We start from the raw sequence: 23,626 nt of genomic DNA on the forward strand, positions 1-23,626 counted from the left end.
CCACAGAAACGCCTTAAGCAGCAGAGGGCAGTAATTCTGAGGGACGGGGGATAATCAGAGAGAGAAGGAGGGCAAGAGGAGGCACAGGCTTTAGTTAACCACCTCACAGAGGCCGGGAAACATTTGGACTCAGCAGTGGGCTTCTTTTGAAGCCGGAATGACCACCATGGACTACTTTGGTATATCAAAATAAAATGCAGCATTTCAGTACACAATCAATGTTTTTACCAAGGAAAGTGATGCTTAACTAATTGGGTCAGAAGACACTGCCAAAACAAGCTTGTGTGGATGGAGAGAAAATTGGTTATTGGCTCATCCTTTATACTGGCAGAGATTCCTCTGTGGGAATCAATTTGCCTATTTACTATTTATTAAGGCTCTGAATAATTTAAAACTCAATAATCCTTCATTACCATGCGCATGCAAAAAAGCTCATCACATTTCATCATTTCAAAAAGATGAAACAATCAACTTTAAGGGTCCTTTTCAAACAGATTTTTTTATATTTTACAAAGGAAAATATTGTTTTGTATTTCAGTCTTGGGTCTGGAGATGTGTGCCTGCACACCAAAGACATGCTTAACTAAATGAAAGCTAGGAGCAATATCAGTACAAATAAATTATGTCAGTACGTGTGAAATTGTACTTGTGTGTTTATATTTGTTTGTCAAGGACATGTCCTTTCATGTCCCATATATTTATGACTGAATTATTATGTGTTAGTCTCTGTATGTGTGCATGTGTGTGTGTGTGTGTGTGTGTGTGTAGCTAATGCTTCTTGTGCTTGTACCCCCATGTGTTTGTGTGAGTCAACCACGTGCACTAACCCTGACCCTTATGTTAACCCACTTGCTGTGGTCATGGAGCCAAGCACCTCTCTCTAGGATGATCAAATCTGAGAAAACTTGTTTCTGCCCTTTCTTTCCTATACCATACTAATTCATCCACAAAGGAACAACTTCTGTTGCAGCAACTTCTATTGATACAGAACTCTCACAGTTTCTACCCCATTGCCATTCTCCTTCGACCGATCAGTTCACTGCAGTTAAAGAGATAGCTCACCCCCTACTGAGGGACCTACAGCTGCACACGTAAGAACGCAGCAGGTTCCAGGAATTCATTAAACAAGGAAATAAACTAAATATAAATTCAAGTGTGTGTACTTGTGTGTTTATACGTGGATGGGACAGAATATATACATGGGTATGACCTCCTCCCTTACCTGTTTCCTCATGACGTCGGTGGCCTGCATGATGCAGCGTGGTGGTAGCCCGTGGTTACGGGCCAGGAGGATGGCCTGCTCCAGCGTCACGCTCAGTGTGCTCCTGATGGGCAACAACACACAAGGTCAGAGGGCAACACTCGCTGCAGGTGAAAGGTCACCAAATTACTTTTTAATTAGTACTTTTTGTTCACAGTAGGATGCAGTGGCATAGAAATCCACTCTAGGCTGGTTAAAATTGCAGTTTTGCACAAGGGGTGAGGGAGAGGAAGATGAAGATGAAGAAGAGTAGAAAGGGCAAGGAGATGAAGCAGATACACAAACTTTCATCCATCTTTGCCATCTGCCTCAGGATCTACTCTGACTATCCACCAGCTCACCTGTCAGACCTACGCATCAGAGCGACAGCGACGCACACCTAAGTTAGGAAACATATGTCTTCACTTTATTCCCTCCATTAATATTCAAGAGTGCGGCCGAGCCAGTGGGCACCGTGCCCACATGCCTGCTGGCTTAGCGCCGTGTCACAAAGAGCATCTCTGACTGACAGATGCTACACTGTAGCCATGGAAACCATCATGACACGGGACTCCTGGGAGGAGATTAGGCTGGGAGCGAGGTGCCTCCATCCGGAGATGAAATGTTAGGCTGCAGGTTTGGGAAGTAAAAGTCTTGATTAGGAGGTCATGCTGTCTTGAGAAGGTTAAACTCTTCTTTGGATTACAAAGTCAATACTGACATATCTGAAAAGTGATCAGCGTGTTGAGAAAGAGAAGGTTTTGTAAAGACAGACAGCCTTGTGTTTACAAAGCTAAAATGTGTGTCTACGAAGTGTGTTTTCGCCACACTGATCCCTTGAATCAGAAAAATCCTTCTACTATGTCTCCTTCCTGCTTTTACTAATTAACAGATGCTGGGTGTAAAAAAAAACTGAACTTAGAAACTCCATCAGTAAGTTTCGAACGGTCCTCTTGACAAGCAGATAGATCATGCTTGAAGATGCAATAGTCACTGCCAAGTCAATACACCTGCCCCTCTTCTTCTCTCCCAGCTCAATACAGACAATAAAAGGAAGAGAGATTAGCCAACTCCCTGTATAACTCACTCTCCACGGCTACTGTTCATTACCATCTAACAACAGGCTGCTTTACTTATTAATGGTTTTATCCAGGCATGAAATATTGAGGGTGTAAGCCTCATCCAAACAGGCTGGGGAGCAGGGAGGGGAGGGGAGGGGAGGGGAGGGGAGGTGAGGGGATAGAGGGGAGGGGAGGGGAGGAGAGGGGAGTCCTGAGGGCGACTGGTCTTCGCTGTGCAATGACAGTGTGAGGTGCGTCCCTGACGGAGAGGTGTGGGAGGGGACATGGATCCAACATGCCAACAACTCAATCAACCTGAGAGCTTCAGCACATCAGTGTAACAAAGTCATTCATTCATGCATGTGTGCGAGTGTGCATGTGTGTACGTGCATGTGTTTGTGTGTGTGTGTGACTGGTGGGGAGATTCCATTTAGATGAAAAGGTCCATCCACTTCTGCAGGCTTCTATTGAGATAGATGTCAAGTGTTGTTTTATTGCTTAGAGCGCACAGATCAATCACTCCATCAATGCTGGCCACATACTGTAAAGACAGGATGCCTATCCTTGATATGCCGATAAACATGAGGAAAACCTTGAAGGTAAACTACTAAGGGGGAGAATGTTTCACTCAGATCTCAAAGGAGACTCTGCTAAAATGTCACTGTATTTAATCATGTCAGCAGGAAGAAACTTACTGAAAGTGCTTTGGGGTGAAACCCACACTTTTGATTTATTGTGTACCAGGGGAAAATCAAAACTACTGGAAAACTTTGTCATGTCTTGCAAATGTACACAGCAGTTCTGACAGTTTGACTGGGAATCGATGCGAGTGAGTAAGGTTCAATTCATGCATTTACTGCATGACATGTCAGCGTGTAGCGCAGGCATAATGCTCTGTCCTGGCGATGACTGCAGAGGTGCATGCTTCAATCATGAAACACACCCTCCTCACACACACACACACACACACACACACAGACACTTCCACTTCCTTGCCCCATACATCTTGTCACAGAAGATCCATAACTCCTGTCAAGGTCACGGACTGACCTTTTTATGATAACAACCTGCGGACCGCAATCGATGCCACACTTTTACGAGGCAACCTGCTGTAACTTCATCTCTCTCACAGCAAACATCAACGGCACGACCGGCCGTGTTTAACTACTAACCCACCCCCCCCCCCCCCCCACCCCCTCCACCCGCCTCTCCCCCACCTCATCCGCTAATTGATATCTACTGGGTTCTGAAGAGCTACTCAATTACAGCGACGCCAGAGAGCCGGGGCGTGTGATAACAGCGCAGGTAGGGAGAGGAGAATGAAGAGGTGCTAATCTCTACAGTGGGAAGCCGCAGCCAAGCGTCCCCAGAGCCTACCGGCAGTCACAATCTGAATGCGTTTAGTCCTCCTGCATAATGCACACGGAAGGGGGGATGGGGGGGGGGTGGGGGGGTGAGAGGGAGTGAGGGGGTTGTGTCCTCTACTCTGGAGGAGTCTTAACTTTATGCTTTTCTGAGGGGGATGAAAGGAGGATGCGGTTTAGGAGGAGGGGGGATTTCACTTACACACACACACACACACACACACACACACACACACACACACGCGCACACACAAAGGCATCTTCTCCTTTCAGGGTCTAGGGAGAGTGAAAGAGAGAAAGAGAGGAAGAGGGAAAGAGAAAGAGAGAGAGAGAGAGAGAGTGAGGGGGGATGCATGAGCAAAGTCCCTATGATTCATTCTGCCTTTGAGAGACTTGAGACTTATATTGCATGGGGGCTGATGCCTTTCCCCCAGCCGTCCAATTTGCCAACACCAACACAGCTGCCCAGATAGAGTCCTATAGAGAACTATGGGATGGATCTGGGGCTGACGTGGTGTGGATCTGGTAAACCTCAACCCGAGTCTGGCCAGATGCATTTCAAAGTCTGATGAAATAGGAGTAGGACAGCACAGAGGTGATAAAATATGTGTCCTGTGAAGCCTGACTCCTCTGCGATCTGAAGACTTCTGAGTCCAGTTCTCTCCTGGTTTCACCTTATTTCAAGATTTTTCTGAACAGGAGCAGAAATAATAGACTAGCCTACTCAAACTGTCTGTGTCATACTACTTTATATTACCAGTAAAACCCCAAACTCATCATCACTGAGATATTGCCACCTAACAAGGACACAACAGAAAAGCTATGAAGAGGAATCCAGATGACTGGGCGAGGTCATTATAAAGAAGGGCATCACTGCTGAGAAGAGACAATTATCAATTTCATTCAGAGCTAGATTCTGATTCTAGATTCATTATATTAAGTGCTAGAATCTGATTCTAGATTCATTACATAAAGTGCTAGATTCTGCACACTCTCACTTCCCTGTTCCAGAGGGGCCGGCTCTATTCTGTCTCCTTGGCAGATCCTCCATCCTCCAGTCGCCTCTCTAATGGAAGACACCGGGCTACTCTGATGAGATAAACCTGGAGGATGGTGTCTCCGTGCGGGCCCCTGCAAAATGCTGATGTTCCAAACGCCACACTCCCTTTCTCTCCCCCTGCCTTATTAGAAACCTCATCCTGCCGGGCAAGACAATCCAATCAATACCGGCGAAAGAACCCAGGCTGTTTCTCACATTACTAATCTCCTGACGGGATAATTCAGTGTGTTTTTTTTTATTTCATGGACATGACAAAGCCCTTGCTCTCAATTACAATTCATTGGGCTGCCAATGCTTAATTTCATTTCAAATATGCACAGTTAAAAGGGGGCCTTGCGTGTGATTCTTCCATTAACCTTTGATAACTGAAAGAACAGGGCAAATGACACTTCATGTAATTGGTTTTCCCTCTTTTTGTCAAGTTTCCTTCAATATCAACCAACCAGTGGGCGAGATTTCATAAGATGAGCTCATCGACCCTCGCTGTCGATTAAAGGCATCTTCAGCAAGAGTTCACGGAACATGGAACTTGGAACACGGGGCATCTGTGTCTAGATCACAGAGGGCCTGCAAGCAACAGGGAAATGAAAGCTGCCCATTTAGGAGGTGTCTCCAGTGAAATTACGTTTTGAGGAGGCTGAAGGTGTTTTCGGGGTGGTGGGGGGGGCTGGGGGTGTAAAATGGGTCCACAAATAACCCTGAACATGGCAGGTCGCAGCACCTGAGCAAGCAGGGTGCCGCTGACTGAGCCGGAGGTAATTGCGGTGACACACAGCTGTGGGTTAATGAAGGAACCTGCTGTGGCTGTCCCTGCATCGGCTTCTGCTGTCTCCGCTCCATCACAGACACACACACACACACACACACACACACACACACACACACACACACACACACACACACACACACACACACACACACACACACACACACACACACGGCTGCTCACACAGCTAACTTTCCATTAGCCCTCTGCCCACTCCATCCTCTATGCTCCATCAAAACGCCAATCTAAGACGAATGATGTGTGTGTTGCTCTGTGTGTGTGTGTACGGGGAGACTCCACATAAATGTATGTGAATCTGTGTATGGGCCATTCTACCGAATTGGTGCAGTCAGGTCGGAAATATTTAGATTTTTTTTATGTTTTATTCCCAAAACTTTGTCCGTATGTATATTGTACCATATCTAAAGTACACATATCTAGTAAAAGAACAGTTAATTTTTATATTGTATTTATAGAATTTGTTGGAATGTTTTTCCTCTTCCAAAAATTGTCACTACCGAAACATCACATTTACTATAGTAAAAAAGTATTAATATTGACCTGTTCAGATTGTGTTTCCTTCCCTTCTCTGAACAGTATTTTTACAAATATTTCTTGAAGGTATTCACCATGAAATCCATAAAAATGAAATTTAAGTGCAATATTTCTTTGTAAAATGCAAAATACTGATCATATTGATCTAAGTGCAATATTTCTTTGTAAAATGCAAAATACTGATCATATTGATTCCAGAGTTGTTGATTGATGAAATTGAACATAGATTAATCAAATCAGTATCATAACATTTTAGTTGATTACTCAATATACTTAATTTTTTACAAAACATCCAGTGTTTCGGTAGCGCTGCACTGTTTCGGTAGTGACTGCACTGTTGGATGGATGTTCATTTCTCTCCCAAAATCTTCCAAAAGGTGCTCTGGGCCGCCCTTTAGTCCACACAACACATTTATTTAAAAATTATGGGATTTCATTTTGTCACTACCGAAATCATCAGGTCACTACCATATGTTTCGGTAGTGACTGTTTTGGTAGTGACAATTCTAGCTAAGTTTAAGCATAAATAAAGAATTCTAGCAACCACACGGCTTGCAAACAAATCTTTGAAGAGGTGTACACACATACAAACATAATATTTTGCATGAAACCCCAAAAGGTTTACTTAATTGAAGAAAACATGGATTTCGGTAGTGACAATTCTTAAGGTTACACGTCGATTTTCAGACTTTGGAATACATTTATATAAAAACTATGGGATTTAGCTACTTACCATTCAACCATGAGGGACAGGGATGCAGTGTCACTGCATGGTCAAAAATGCAGGGTCGTGGCTAAAAAACAGGCTCAGCCAATGGACTAAAACTCTTGTGTTTCGGTAGTGACATGAAAACTGGGGACATGATTTTCTGAGTATAGTTTATTTATTTTTTAAACCCACAATAAATCTAAATATTCCAAGTTCTGTTTAATCATAAAGGTCTTTAAAATTAGAAATTGAAAAAAATCTAAAAAAAAATTGAAAAGTGTTATTTACAGGCATTGAAATTTAGATGTCAGGGTTGGGGACAGCTACTTCCCAATAGAAAGTACCCTATAAATGATGATTTTGTATATATTTAGCTTATCACTATCTCATTTAATGCATTGGGTTTATATAGACCATAACATTTTCTTAGTAAATATCTATGCCTAAGTACCTAATTGTTTTGTAAATAGTTTTTATTGTTGAGGGACTGCATATTACACAAATTCGGTAGAATGGCCCATATATGTTCCTGTGTGTGTGTGTTTGTAATAGGTATGTGAGTCTCCACATGTATGTGTGTGTGGAGGGTTGTTGGGTGAGAAGAGAGAGAGAGAAGTTGAGGGAGTAGTTCCACAGTATTAATAGATAGTGCAGATAGACTGGCTAGATTTAGCTTGACTCCGGTGGTGTGATAAATGGCTCTCTGGACGGAGGTGAAACATGTCCCTTCAAAAGGATCGTAATGAGAAAACAGCAGAACTTGACAAATATAGACCCAGACTTCCTTCATCTACGAGAAATAGCTTATTTTGCCTCAAATAGCTAGAGCCATCTTGAGGCCACATTAATCCATTAATGAGACCATTAAAAGTGTAACGAAGTCTGAGATCAACGTATTAATAGCAGCTAGCATTAATAAGCAAGTATGGATCATAGAGATACAATGGGAGATGGCTACAGCAGCAGATGAACCTACAAGGCTGGGTCAAAGACAGAGAGAAATGTGAGAGAAATATTTAGAGTCTGTCAGGAAAATCCAAAGAAGGGATGTCAGAGCCTGCCAAGAATGATGGAGGGAACAGAAAGAAATGGAAAACAAGAAAACGGGGGGAGAAGACTGAAATCAGTGAAAGAAACATCAGAAATGAAGTGATGAGTCAGAGAGAGAGAGAGTGGGGAGAGGGGGGTAGAGAGGAGAGAGGGAGGAAGAGAGAAAGAGGGAAAGAGGGGGATAGAGCGAGGAGAGAGAGAGGGAGAGAGAGAGAGAGAGAGGTACTGAGGAGTATGGAGGTGTGTATGCAGCAGGGGGGAGAGTGCTGGAAGAATGACAGACAGGAAGTGTGTAGGAGGGTGACAGCATGGGAATGGGCTTGATTGTGTGGCCATGGCTGTGAGGTGTGTGTGTGTTTGTGTGTGTGTGTGTGTGTGTGTGTGTGTGTATGTGTAAGAAAGAGAGCTCTTACAATAAAAACATGTACAGTATATGTGTGTCTACATGTGGTTGAATAATTGAGAGAGTGTGTGCTTTGGGCCCAAGTGTGTTTGTGTGTTTGTGTGTGTGTGTGTGTGTGTGTATATGTGTGTGTGTGTGTGTGTGTGTGTGTGTGTGTGTGTGTGTGTTTGTGTGTGTGTGTGTGTGTGTGTGTGTCTGCACTGTTCCACATAAAATTGTTGCATGCCCACAGCTAAGTACACTCTTTCTGTGTGTGGTTTCACCTCCAAACATGTGCACTAGGGCTGGGATAAACGATTATTTTTTTAAACGATTAATCTAGCGATAATTTTTTCGATGCATCGATTAATCTAACGATTCATTTTTTCAGTTTGATTCGATTCGATTCGATTATCGATTATCTTCCCATTAATTCACTAATAGCAATTTACTATACATGTTGATTCCTACATCTGGGGAAAAAAACATGAATCCCTTGACATTGCAATATGTGTTTGTTTATTGCTCTTCAAAATTCCAAAAGAAAAAAGAAAATTGAAGAAAATCACCTCATAAAAATCATAAAAATGTTGTCTGTAACAATCAAAAACAGAATACATGTTTAAAGACAAAGAACCAGCTTATTTTTGTGTGGAGGAACGTAAGCATTCCAACATGCTCAGGAGTCAGGCTTGCCCTTTAATTCCAAAATAAAATAGAAAATTGAATAAGGATGACATTTTTTTTTCAAATGATGCATTGGCGCGAAATATTTTGCGTCGAGGTATTTTTTGCGTCAACGTAATCGATGACGTCGACGCGTCGTCCCAGCCCTAATGTGCACATATGTGTTATGTGTGTGTGTGTGTGCGTGTGTGTGTGTGTGTGTGTGTGTGTGTGTGTGTGTGTGTGTGTGTGTGTATGTCTCTGTATGTGTGTGTCTGTGTGTGTATGTCTCTGTATGTGTGTATCTGTGTGTGTATGTCTGTGTGTGTGTGAGTGTGTGTGTGTGTGTGTGTGTGTTAATGCAGAGTCCCTCCCCTCACCTGTGTACGCCACTGTTGCACATGACGATGTGGCAGGCCCCGAGGCGAGAGCAGAGCTCCGAGGCCACAGACAGCAGCCCCACGCCTGAGGCCCCGCACGGGGTGAACTGACACGCCGCCGTGCGCCGCGTGGAGATGAAGCTCTCCATCAGACGGTACAGCTCCTCCAGAGCGTTCAACGGACGCATCAGCTGCAGAGACACACACAGATACAGGTATAACATGCACACACATGTACATACACACACCCGAGCAAGCAGCTTAACACACACACACATATAAATATAGACATACACTGTTACAGGTATAACACACATACACACAATAAGATACATACACAGATACAGGTATAACACACACATATACATACACACACACACACACACACACACACACACACACACACACACACACACACACACACACACACACACAAACAAGCTCTCCATCAGACAATCCAGCTCAGCATCAGCTGCAGACTGACATGGCTATTGGTATTATGCACACACATACACACAGATACACATACAACACACATAAGAGGTGTGCACACACTTACAGATATACAGAGATATACACACATACACATGTGCCTGGTTAACAAAACTATCATGTGAGCAAACAAATTATGAAAAGCAAACTTTTAAGGCATGACCATCATCTGACCATCATCATGACACACACACACATATACACACTTTCGTCACTCACTCACTGGTTCAACAAACAGCCACATACCTTGTCAATAAAGGCAGCTTTGGGCGCAGAGCTGGGGGTCAGGTTAGATTTATCCAGATAAAAAGACCTGTGAGAAGAGGGGGAGAAAGAGAGAGAGAGAGAGAGAGAGAGAGAGAGAGAGAGCGTTAATTCTCTTGTTGAGCTCTGTAACATTTCAGTGGGCTTTCCACTGGGATTCTAAAACACGACTGCACTCTGTGTCTCTGTACTGTACAGATTCTAGAGCACGACTGCACTCTGTGGTTCCATACTGTACAGATTTTAGAACACGACTGCACTCTGTGTCTCCGTACTGTACAGATTCTAGAACACGACTGCACTCTGTGTCTCCGTACTGTACAGATTCTAGAACACGACTGCACTCTGTGTCTCCATATTGTACATATTCTAGAACACGACTGCACTCTGTGTCTCCATACTGTACAGATTCTAGAACACGAGTGCACTCTGTGTCTCTGTACTTTACGGATTCTAGAACAAGAGTGCACTCTGTGTCTCCGTACTGTACAGATTCTAGAACACGAGTGCACTCTGTGTCTCCGTACTGTACAGATTCTAGAACACGACTGCACTCTGTGGCTGCGTCTGAATAGTCTTAAATGTAAGAGAGCTGTCTTACAACCTTGGTGTCTAATCCAGACAGCTGTCAGACAGCTATCTTGCACAAGGTCATTTTTAAGGGTGAGATTATTCAAAAAAACGTTGTTCACGAACGTTCTTTTATGTCGTTAGTATGCTGAAAGAACGTAGGTTACTTACGTAGCTTACGTAGCTAACTTACGTAGGCTAACGTACTGATGTTAGAAAGTTGTCTGACTGACGCCTCTCAAATCACATCAATCATTATTGATGGCTACAATGATGGTGTTATCGGATAGTGCGGTGTCTATTTCTCGGTAACTTTTGAAAAATCTAAGCGCGAAAACGCTGAAAACATGTACATTTACATACAAAACTCGACCGTAAGCGGAGTTGGTCCACCATCTTTGTTTACATTTTCAGTTGCCGGAGGGTCGTGGCGCAAAGGTTTGTGGGTAGTAGACAGCATCAAGGCTACACCGATGGTTCCTTGAAAAATTACCGTTATATGACGTATTCTAAGGTGTCTTATGACCCCTGAGAAAAAAATTAAGCAGAATCGGACAGTGCTTCCTTCTCTTCTTCTAAGACACCAGGGTGCTAAGACAGCATTTTAAGACTATTCAGACGCAGCCTGTGTGTCCTTACTCTGGGATTCTAGAATACGAGTGCACTCTGTGTCTCCGTACTGTACAGATTCTAGAACACGACTGCACTCTGTGTCTCCATACTGTACAGATTCTAGAACACGACTGCACTCTGTGTCTCCTTAGTGTGGGATTCTAGGACACGACTGCACTCTGTGTCTCCGTACTGTACAGATTCCTTACTGACCCACACTGAAGCATTGGCCTTACTGTACAGATTCTGTAGTGATCCCCATCAAAGCTATGTTTGTGTGCTTCACATACACACACACACAAACACACACACACACACATGCACAAACACACAACCGGGGGGACACAGAGAGGCTTTGGGATGCTTCAAAGATAAACTATGTGGCTTGGCACTGGGAAATGCTCCAAGTGTAATCCACCACCAAACCCCAGTTCAAAAGACTGCACTTCCCCACAGTGACAGAGGGGGCAGTGCAGTCAACCAGCAGCAAGTGAGGACAGGGTAGGACAGGACAGAACCACTGGCTTTTCTCATCTGTCCGCACTGGGGGGACATTAGCTTAACAATGCGGTGCAGGGCAGCAGTACAGAGCCAAAGGCCCATGCACTTAAAACAGCCACAGTCACCATGACTGAAATGAAATCTCAAAACATTAAATTAGGGATAAATGTGCTCCATCTTAGGTTGCTGATATCAAATGCTCCTAGAGTTATTAATTGAGGAAAATGCTGGTGCTGCACTATGGCGTAAAAACACGCAGATGTTCCATTTGGCACAGGCTTGCCCGTGTGCCATGCATTAGTCATAACAGCTATTTGTAGAAGCATGCCATGAACTAGCATGGCTAATTCTCTCCATCAGCTGAAAAAGGGGCGAGTGGGGAGTGGGAGAGAAAGAGAGAGAGTGAGGGAGAGAGGAGAGAGAGAGAGAGAGAGAGAGAGAGAGAGAGAGAGAGAGAGAGAGAGAGAGAGAGAGAGAGAGAGAGAGAGAGAGAGAGAGAGGGGGAGAGAGAGAGAAATGGGGCCGGATCATTTATGATCATTTCGCATGCTTCAGTGTGTTTCATGCCGTTTACGGTTCATAATCACAAACACCGGCCTATATATTTTCTATATATGTGGCTCTTGAAGATCTTGAGCACACTGTGGAGTGTGTCTAAGGAATTTGGATGGTTTTTGCCTAGCAGCTGTAAGATTAACTTCAGGCCCGAGCGCTCTCCCCTGTAACTCATTAAAGTGCAGTGAGGGTGGTTTTATGGCGACTGCAATATTTCTGCTTGACGCAATATTAATGAAAATAATTAATCAGGACGCTGAGGAGGCTAGTAACAGTCAACTGTGGCCAACACACGCGACACACACACGCAACACACCCCACCACAACACAACGTAACACAACACAACACATCACAAACAAAGCACACACATATACACACAAGGCACGTGTTCACACGTACTCACCCATTACCATGCACACAAATTGTTCATGTATGTTTTAGATGGTAAATAAAACAACCACATTCATATCCTACACAAACACTTACATACAGTATGTGCCAAAATAAAGCCTCGCACATATGATCATGAAGACATATCCTGCACGCCCACTCACATAAAACACTTACGGGTACACGACACACTGAAAAAGACACGCACACACAAACACACGCACACACACACACACACAAACACACAAACTTAATAAGCTATAATTTACTGTGCAAATGAATAGAGAATGGATATGATCTGAGAATTCTACAACCATTTGCTCTCACGCAAACAAACACTCTTTCTCACTCCTCTCCTATCCCTTTGTCTCTCTCTCCTTCCCTCCATGTCTCCCCGTCTCTATCACTTTCTCGCCCACCTCTCACTATCCCTCTGTCTTCAAGTACATCCTGTCTCAGGAGCGATACTGACAGTGTGGAAAGTGATTAGGTGCATGGAGCTGGAATGAGAACTCTCAGCACCAGCCAGGTTCACAGGCCAGTAACGACTCCATAACGGCAACTTCACTAGCTAGGCTCACTCACACACCGTGCACTTAAGAAGGCTGAGAGTCTCAAAGCAAATATCACAGCCCTACTGATACCCAAACGCAGCAGATACTCTGCCCATAATTAATGGCGTGGGAAAGCTCAGTCATTATGTGAACACGCATTCAGATTCAGCAGGCATCACCTGGCTCCATTTGCCCCACATTGCAATTAGGAGTGACTGCACTCAGGAGGTAATCACCTCCACACGGCATCCATTTTGTGTCTCTTTGTTTACTACTCTCACATAGTTTTTCTCTCTCTCTCTCTCTCTCTCTCTCTATTACTTGTCCCTCATTGCCACGTTACCCCATTGCTTCTTAGCAGTCCTCTCCGCATTACAACAGGGACTTTATGGGTTCAAGCAGAGTTAACAGCCCATGTAATTGGTTGGAGACCGGCTCCTTATCATTCACCAGATGCCAGAGATGGAGGCAGAAATATGCTTTGCTTTGGCACGCAACTTGTTCATTTTACACCGCCCCCCCACCCCCGCCCAACTTGATACACATCTCCATAAAGTGTTTGTGAGCACATAAAGTAGCATGAGGTCATTCACAAAAAAACCTTTTGCATTATTTAAACACAGCAGTGGGTGGCTTTGGATGTTCTTGAATTTTTTCATTGAATTTTTCATTGGTGTGGCCTCCCTCCATTGGCCAGGCAGACACAATACAGAACATGCGCTGTGTGTGTGTGTGAACCTCAGGGGGCCTATTTGTTGTGGCTCAGGAGGTAGAGAAATCGGAAGGTGGCTAGTTTGATCCCGACTTGTCAAAGTGTCCTTGAGCAAGACACTGAATCCCCAACCACTGCCGATACACAGGTTGGCAATTTAGATAGAAGCCTCCGCCATCGGTGCATGAATGGGTAGAGGTCTGAGGCATTCATCTAGTTTGAGTGCCTTATGAGAAGAAAAGCGCTTTATAAATGCAGACAATTTACCTTCACTAGCTACTGCCACTCTCTCACAACCCCGGGCTGCTTTTATGCTTACGTTTATCCACTGGCAAAAGCGGTTTCCCAAGAGCGTCCACGTGCACTAAAGGTGTTTTGGGGACACAAGGATGTGTCATGTGCTGATAATCACATACGGTCTCGGTCAAGGCAAACCTGACAAGCTTAAGGAAAGGGAGACCTTGGGTGTAGATATGGACGTTACTCCGGATGTTGACAGGGACAAACATGGGATATGGCCTTCTATGAACGGATGGGAGGGGGGGCACTGCTGGAGTCAAGTGTCATCAAAGTTCCTGTAGAACATATATATATATATGTATATATATATAATGCATGTTGTTAACTATCAATATGTAAAAAGTATTTTAGTATTTTAGTGTATGTGTGTGTGTGTGTGTGTGTGTGTGTGTGTGTGTGTGTGTGTGTGTGTGTGTGTGTGTGTGTGTGTGTGTGTGTATGTATGTGTGTGTGTATGTTGGTTCCACACAGCCCTACTGCACTCACAGCTGCTGGCTTTGAGGCCTCACCCAAACAGTAGGACAAGAAAATGAACAAAAAAGCACTTAAACACACACCACTTCTAGGGCACTAGTTTCCTTCCCCCTCCTCTTCTTTTTCTTCTCTTCTTTCCTCCCATCCCCCCCCTCTCCCTTCATCCTTCATCACTGGCAGAAGAGTGTGCAAGCAACATGAGGAAGTATTTGGTGGTGGTGGTGGTGGGACAGGGCGGGGGCGAGGGGGGGGGGGGTTCGTTCCCACCGCTTGAGAATCCTCTTCTCTTCCCCACGCTCCTCTGCTCCTCTTCCACATCTGCCATGACCCCCACATGCACTCTGACAGCGGTGGGGGGTGTGGGGGGGTCAGATCAGGGGGAAGGCATGAGAGACTACACACAGGAGATAGCCCCAGGCCCCCAGAGTCTAGTCACAGGCTTAAGATCCCCAGATCAGGTAGTGGGAAGACAGGGCGCCTCAGAGCACAGGGATCCCGCAGCTCGGACAGGGGATTTTCTCACATCTGTAACGGCCACTCAAACCAAGCCTGTAACACACTGGACCCATTTCCCCCACATGATAATGCTCTAATTCAGAGGCTTCCCATCTCCTATTCCCTCTGTTTGTGTGTGTGTGTGTGTGTGTGTGTGTGTGTGTGTGTGTGTGTCTATGTGTCTGTGTCTTCATGTGTGTGCATGACGTCCCAAAAGCCTTGGTAACTGATCTGCGGCCATCCCTTGAAAGCAGCCTGTGTAAGAATAACTAATGGTCCATGTTTTCCCTTCATCAGTTTTTACAGGAGACTCTAATGGAGAATTTGGCTGCTGGCCAAGGATGCTCTCTCTTCAGCATACCTCATTTGACTGGGCTACCGGAGGACTTTTAATTCCCTTTGTCTCATGGCTCTGCAACAAAGCTAACACAAGGCCCTTCTCTCCAGAAGACCATCATCAACAGTCTACAAGGCACCTGGGAATTTAACTAAAACGACCGTCGCATCAGGAGATATATTAGCATGATTGTGTTGCGGACGCCAGAAAATTGATCGAATCTGCTGGTGAATGCAGTGACTGATGCAGGCAACAACTGTGCAATGGCAGTCATTGTGTTGGATTGATTCAGGGCAGAAATGCTGCGGTTGCAGTAGATTAAACTGACTACATCCCCTTTGTTGACTTTTCCATTTGCATTTCCTGCAGTAAATGCAGACTTTTGTTATATGATTAAAAGCACCCAAATCAGATAGAAAAAAAAGAAACCAGATTTGCAAGCTTATCCTCATGACTCATAAGTCAAAACCAAAACCACAGCCTTGAGATTAACAGTGCTGACGGACATGAACCACTCTGATCAGACTCTGCAAGGTTACTGCTGCAGTGCCCCCTCAGAATGGCATCTGCTAATTAACCAGCGGTGGGCTGGGCGCTACAGTACACGTGTTAACGTTCAGCTGAGCTGCCGTTTCTGTGGCATCGCTGGGGTCACTTCCTAATCCCAGGCTTCTCTGTTTTGACGGCTGCACTCAGGATGTATGGAGGGGGGATGGGGGGTCAAAAACAGGAACTGCCTTCCGCATTCGCCAGTGAAAAATACAGCTGTTTGGCTGCTGCTGTTTACACAGCTACCTCAAACAAGACCCTCTCATTATTCAAGACCAAAAATGATTTTAATATGGATTATTTGAAACATGTACATCTTTGTTGTATATTTATTCGTTTAGTCATCATTTTAATCCAGAGTGATTAAATCCATTCAGTATAAGAGCTCCCTGAGTGTCCCATGGCCTTGGTGTTGTCAGCACTTTGCTCGCTCACACTTTATTTGGATATTTTTTCCCTTGATGCTATGAGCACCATGGTCTATACTAGTTCTACCAGAGCTCCACGACCACATTAACTCTGATCAAGGGATCAAGGCTTACAGCAGTCCAGATACAGAACTATATGTGCTCCAGTCATCTCCTTCTGCATAAACATCCAGCGTGAAGAGGAAACACGTATCCTGTCCTTGAGGATACTCAGAGGCAGGGGGTTTATGGGGGTCTTGCAGCCGCATCAACTCTGACACCAGTGTCACCTAAATCAAGCCCATTAAGCAAATTGGAGCAATTAAGTCATTTGCGGTGCAAGAGAACATAAAACACAGGAAATGAAGAGCTGGAGGGTTCAGAAGCCCTCTGACCTTGGCTGTTCCAGAGGAGGAGGCTAGCCTCCACACACACCCCTGCCAACAGCAACCTCGGCCCCTCACAGCGGCTAAGGCGGGGCAGCGACACGCTCGGAGAGGCTAGCCAAGTTCCATCTATTCGGGGAATGATACTTCTGGAACCGGTCTCTGGCCACGGTGATTGAGTTTCTGCCTGGAGGCCCTCTGCTGAGAGCCTTCCCTCAGCTGTGTTGTATCGGCGCCCTAATGAGTGGCATATTTTCGCAAGAGTAACACGAGGACCTTCATTAGTTTTGGTTTGTTTTTGTTGGTTTCTTCTTCTGGATTTGGCGTCCCGATCATGCCGTACCGGCTGACTGGTTATGGTTGGGAATTGGTCTCATAAATCAGCCCATGACCTTTGAACCCTGGCCTCTTCTCCTTGACTCCCCCTATCATAAGACCACTGGTCGAAACTCTTCTAATCCTGAACTTAACCATCAAAGAGGTGAAACTACAGGCCTGAGACTGTTGTGTTCATTCTCTAGACAAAGCCTCGTGGGCTAACTCAACTACAGCCTCTACAGCACATTGCACTGTGCAGAAGATTCCCTTAGAACGGAGACGGTGCAGATTGCTCAGGTATTTCCAGCTGTTACGAGCATCTGCCCCTATCCACACGCTAGCAGTTACCCAAGCGCAACCTGAGTGTGCAATTACCAGCACCCAGCTCCATAAATCATGTGTGTCATCCCCTTCACTAATACGCTCCAGTGCTGGGAGTCGGAACACCAGAGGAGAGAGCGCGATCGATCCCAATCAAATGTCCTCAGACACAGGCAAGGATGGCTGCCTCAGGCTGCTTCCAAGCGAATCACTCTTTCTCACAACAATATCTATATCTGTGGAGACAGGCCTATCAATATCTGGAGGAATGTTAGAGAACCGAGAAAAAGTTGGAGAAGTATTTGACAAAAACTCTGCAGCAAGTCAGGAATCACAAATGGAATCTGTTCCATTCTTTCCTGTTATTTACTCTCCTATTCGCACTGAACTGGTGTTTGAAATAACAGTGAATTGTGTTATCACATCAAAATACAATATCAGTGTCCTTATAGCAACAAGATGAATCATAACTCTCAGATAGAATTCTCACATGAAGAACAGTTAACATTGAAATATTTACCGCCTGTCTAATGTTTGAATCGCAACACTCGGCACACTCCTCACATACAACAGCATGGCACCTTGCTCAGGGCCGAGGGTGGCATTTGGCTCCAGACCAGACCAATCTAGCCCAGATAACACCTGACTGGCACAGATAAGATTAGATTTAACTGTATTGTCATTGTGCAGAGTACAGGTACAAAGCCAATGCAAAACAGTCAACATCTAACCAAAAGTGCAATAACATAGTATTATTTACTCTAAGAACCACTCAGCTGTTACGCAAGATCAGTGCTTTGTAGGCTTGCTGGTGAAAATGAAAAGATGAGCAAGGGGAAAAGAAACAGCAACAACAACTGATGAATCATAGCGTGGCGCTGGCTTTCCAAATGTTACGAGGCTATTGTGATTTCCATTACCAATGAAAACAAAGCGGTTTGCGGCTATGGTTAGCTGTCTGTCAGATGTTACCGGATCTGTTATTGTCTTGGGAAAGAGGAAGAAACACCAGTGAGGAAAGCTCACAGCGGAATCACTGCTTAAAGCCTTGTGTGGTGTTAATGACAGAAGATGTGCAGGCAGTACTGTTAGATTAGTGATGTTCAGTCTAAACGTGATGAATCTGTGCTGTTCCTCCACCAAGCAAAATGGTTTTAGACATGATCAAGCAAACTAGAAGGCAGATTTAAAAAAAAAAAAAAAAAAAACTGTGACCCAGTTCCTGTCCGAAAACAACGCCTCTGAATGAAACTTTTTACTTTTCAGTTTTCCTACTCAATATGATCCTTTAATTCCCCGCTATTTTCTCATCCCTTCTGTCTCATAGCCCTAACCTTGCTCACCCTTCCGAGTTATTTTTCAAATCTAGATACTATTTCCTGTTAGGTCTTTTACGGGCTCCCTTTCCCCTCTTTATCTTATCCACTCTTTCTCTTGAGAGACCTGGAGATACAAACATGTGATAACCAGCTGCTGCTGTTTCTCACAGTGCAAAAGAGAGATAAAGAGAGAGAGAGCGAGAGAGAGAGAAAGATAGAGAGAGGGAGAGAGAGAGAGAGAGAGAGAGAGAGAGAGAGAGAGAGAGAGACAGAGAAGTGAGGCCTGAGGAGGGAGGATTTGCACTGAGCGATCCATGTCTGCGTCTGACACAACTGTCAGAACAATGAGAACATTTCAAACAGACGACACACTGTTGTCAGAGGAACCCGCGAAACAAACGCCACAATCCCTGAGAGGCTGTTGACGAGATTTGATGAGCAGGTTGTGTGAATTCCAAGATCAAACTAAATGCTGTCACCTTTTGAACCGATGATGTTCATAACAGCCTGTTCTTGTGCCTCGCTTGTGTACGTCACCCAGTGCCATATAAGACCTGACATTTGTTTGTGATTTCCAGATTGGTTTACAGTCTTGGATGACTTCAATTACTTCATCAGGCATCATGGCTTTACTATAAGCAGACCCTGGAATGTGTGTTTGTGTTTGTGTGTGTGTGTGTGTGTGTGTGTGTGTGTGTGTGTGTTTGTGTGTGTGTGTGTGTGTGTGTGTGTGTGAGTGAGCAATTGTGTGTGTGTGTGTGTGTGTCTGTGTTCGAGTGTGTGTGAGAGAGAGAGACAATAGACAGCTGGAGAATCTCAGTCAAACCACACGATGGTCTTCGATGTGGCTAAATTTACAACTAAATTTACAATTTATCCTGGCACAGACTTCAAAGCGAGCAAGATGCTGAGAAGATGGACGGCTCGAGAGACTGCGGTTAGAGCAAGTGCCCGGTTCTTTCTGAAAGATTTTAAATCACTTAGCTGCCTGTGCGTAGATCAGACACAGACATTCATGGGCCCTGTGTAATTTGAGCTTCAAATGGAGCATTCTCCGTGTCAACATAAGACAAACGCATCTGACATTACAAGGCTAAAAGTCGAACCAAGATGGATACTTTATTTTTTCACTAACAAACAGCCCAGCGTAACAACATAGATTGTGACTGTCACACACACACACGCACACACACACACACACACACGCACACCACAAAAAACCCATAGCATTGCACAAAATAGACATCCACCCCAAAGTAACACCAGCAAAACAAAAACTACTCCATGTTCTTCACTTAAATGTATCAGAGAAGGAACCAACATAGAGTGCTCTCGCTGAAGCCACTTTAGCCCAGTAAATATGTTCCCAGCAACTCCTCACTGTTGATCCGGAGCCCCTGTAGAGCCTAGAGTGGGACCACTGTGGAACGTGGAATACGGAATGTGGAATCTAGAACACGCTGTTGGTCAGTCTCTGGCCACAGCCCAGGCCTGGAGAGAGTAACCACAACTCCAGAGGCCTGGCTCCAAGGACAACAAGGTACTTGAGGAAGATGGAGGGATGGTGAGGTGAGGTGTGGCACATAAACACACATACACACGCACATACACACGCACACACACACACACACACACACACACACACACACACACACACACACACACACACACACACACACACACATGCACAAACACACACGCACACACACGCACACACACACACTCACACTCAAACACACATACATGTGCACACACACATGTACGATCAAACACACTCACACACACACACACACACACACACACACACACACACACACACACACACACACACACACACACACACACACACACACACACAAATAGTGAGACTGCAGGTGCACCACTTTCAGGAAAACTACCAACTATAAAACTTTGAGGCTCTTTAAAATAGTACTGTATTCCCCAAATAATCTTTGTCTAGGAACATTAGAGATATGCTTTATCTGACATGAGACAGATGCTATGGAGACTCCATAGCATTTAGAACAAATGGAACCAACACTTGAGAGCCAAATAAGTGAATGCAGGACCACATATGACATGTTGTGTCAAAGGCTTCAGTATGGACTCAGGGGGACCAGAGAAAGAGAGAGGAGGAAACAGGCATCATGGGTTTGTCATATCCTGCAGGCATGACATTTTCTCTCTTTTCTCTCCCAAGCTATCCCTCGTTTCTCATTTCGCCTCCCTCTCTTCCTTCTCTCTTCCTCTTCTCAGAGCTCCCCCTTTCCATCACCTTGTTTTCTCTGTATGATTACCTCTCTCCTCTTGTCCTTCTTCCCTGACCCATTCACTCTCTCTCTTCCCCTCTCCCTCCTGTCCCCTCTCTATCTCTCTCTTCCCCTCTCCCTCCTGTACCCTCTCTGTCTATCTCTTCCCCTCTCCATCCTGTCCCCTCTCTATCTCTCTCTTCCAATCTCCCTCCTGTCCCCTCTCTGTCTATCTCTTCCCTTCTCTCTCCTGTCCCCTTTATACCTCTCTCTTCCCCTCTCCCTCCTGTCCCCTCTCTGTCTCTCTCTTCCACTCTCCCTCCTGTCCCCTCTCTGTCTCTCTCTTCCCCTCTCCCTACCTCTATTCCCTCTCCCCCTCTCTCTCTTCCTCCTTCCTCCACCCTCTCTCTACCTCTATCCCCCCTCTCTTTCTGCTCTGCATGGGCTTTCAGTAACACATCTGCTCAGCATTACTCCAGGAGGCTCGGCTGTCAATTCAATTACTCCTCATCTGTTCGGGTCATTCACAGAGCCGCCGTTGAAGTCCCTGACTTCAAATGACTCAGCTGAATCGCTTCTTACAATGTACAGATCCTCTCAACAACCACAAAGCAATGCTTAAACACACACACACACACACACACACACACACACACACAAAGGCTGTAGCTAATTGTAGATAAAGAAAAAAAACTCATATCTTGATATGCTGAGGAGAAATGACAATCCTGTATTAAATAGCATTGAATATATTTATATTTAATCTATACTGACCATCCCTAACCCACACACACACCCACACATGCACACACACACACAGAGGCAAACACAGCAAATGTTTCCAGTGCTTGAATAAAATGCATTATGTTGAACACTAAACCACAGCTGTGGCATAAAATCACAGTGAAGCCTTAAAATCACAGCAACAGCATAGTACAGCACACACTTGTCTGATGCAGGACTCAGCTCTCGGGGAGTACATTAGCAGCTTCTACGTTTTAAGCCAGTCCGTGAGGAGAACACATTGTCTCTGCGTGTGTCTGTGTGATTTCCCAACTGGCGTACGCCTTCAAGTCTCACTCCTCGACGCTTTGCACTTGCAGCGTCTTAATTGGACCCCTGACATTTTGGAGGCCGCGGCACTGCCCACCTCCTGCTTCCCTCTGCCACCGCACAGTCAATACAAATGGCTTCTCCACTGTATTAAATGCCAATAAGATCCCTCATCCCTCTGTTTAAGATAGAGCTACTGCGTCCTGTCGGAGAAGTGTGAGGCGGGAGGATGAGGTTTATAGAGGAGTGTTGTTTGACTTTTGGAAATGCCAGCCTTTCTCTGCATAGCGCTACGTGGAATACCAGTCAGCAATCCTGGGAGGTTTCTGCTGGCAAACAGAAGCAAAATGAAGCTCGACAAATTACAAGGATAGATTTCCTATAAATGAATCTTACTTCGTACTCCCCGACCGTCTCATTTCCTGCAGGGACACAATCAAAATTTCTTCCAACTGTTGTGAGGCGTGGGCCGGCCTTTTTGCTGATATGAACACATATGGCAATCCCTGGCTTCTATAAATCGCCTCTTTCCATGATATATTTTCTTTTAATAAGACAGTGGACTTGGCTCATGATCAGGCGCTGTCACTGATTATCTGTAAAATAGACACCAGATGTTTGCATCATATGCGATCTGTGAAATCATCCGGCAGAAGAATCATAGCCAGAGCTAACAGACACACAAAAGCATCTTACTCTACTCTACAAAAACGACACAATTCCAGGGAGTGCGTACACAGCACACTCTGTGCTGATAAAGATCATGTATATCTTCCCTGTAAAACGAGAAAAGCTTCTGCTAAATTAACACATATAAATGTAAATGCTAAAGAGTCCATACCCTCACACTGACATGGTACAATTTTATTGTACTGCAATACAGCTCTTAATCAGCATTGTCACAAGCAGCACTTTTAGACTAGTTCAGTTTTTCTAATTCTTTACTATTTCATTACAGTATAAAAAGACTGTTTAATATGTTCTTGTGCACAGAGAACATGAATTTTGCTGTGAGTTCGAAACAGCACACAGCTACAGAGAAACACATAAGCTTCCCTACAGCCCTCCGATCTTATCACATCTCTTTATTGATACCAGAATTCAGAAATCATCCAAATGTCTGGAGATGAAATAAAACGGGAGATCATTGTTGAGGGGAACAATCAGTTTCAGGAGATCTCCACGATAGGTTCAGAAGCTCGTGGGTGAGTGGGTGAGTGTGTGTGTGTGTGTGTGTGTGTGTGTGTGTGTGTGTGTGTGTGTGTGCCTTCCATCCCCGTCATTTCAATCTCATCATCAGAGAGCATGATGCACACAGACAAGAGCCAATTACCACCAGCCAGACAGACTTTGAAGCTTCCACTCGGTTTCCTGTCTCTCCCCCAGAAAGTCTCTCTGCTTTTAATATAAATGCTATTGACATTCAGGCTGCGCGTTGCCTGGATGACACGTGTGGTCTGTCCCTCTCACAGCATCGGCAGAGGGATGCGCAGAGACGCGTCGCAGTGCTCGACCGTCCAAAGTTTTCAAAGAC

The 23,626-nt window shown here is 44.9% G+C and overlaps 1 protein-coding gene across 1 annotated transcript in view; it reads right to left on the reverse strand.

Annotated features, from left to right (window-relative positions):
• prex2 (phosphatidylinositol-3,4,5-trisphosphate-dependent Rac exchange factor 2) overlaps window positions 1-23,626 on the reverse strand; it is a gene marked incomplete at its 5' end in the record, with an annotated part of 133,701 nt that overhangs the window by 6,474 nt on the left and 103,601 nt on the right. Inside the window, 3 exons of the mRNA XM_080855016.1 lie at window positions 1,223-1,325; window positions 9,234-9,424; window positions 9,972-10,038. Coding sequence (XP_080711142.1) covers window positions 1,223-1,325; window positions 9,234-9,424; window positions 9,972-10,038 — 361 coding nt within the window. The remainder of the gene's footprint in view (window positions 1-1,222; window positions 1,326-9,233; window positions 9,425-9,971; window positions 10,039-23,626) is intronic.

This window comes from Sprattus sprattus (assembly GCF_963457725.1).
Source record: "Sprattus sprattus genome assembly, chromosome: 17".
NCBI lineage: Eukaryota > Metazoa > Chordata > Actinopteri > Clupeiformes > Clupeidae > Sprattus > Sprattus sprattus.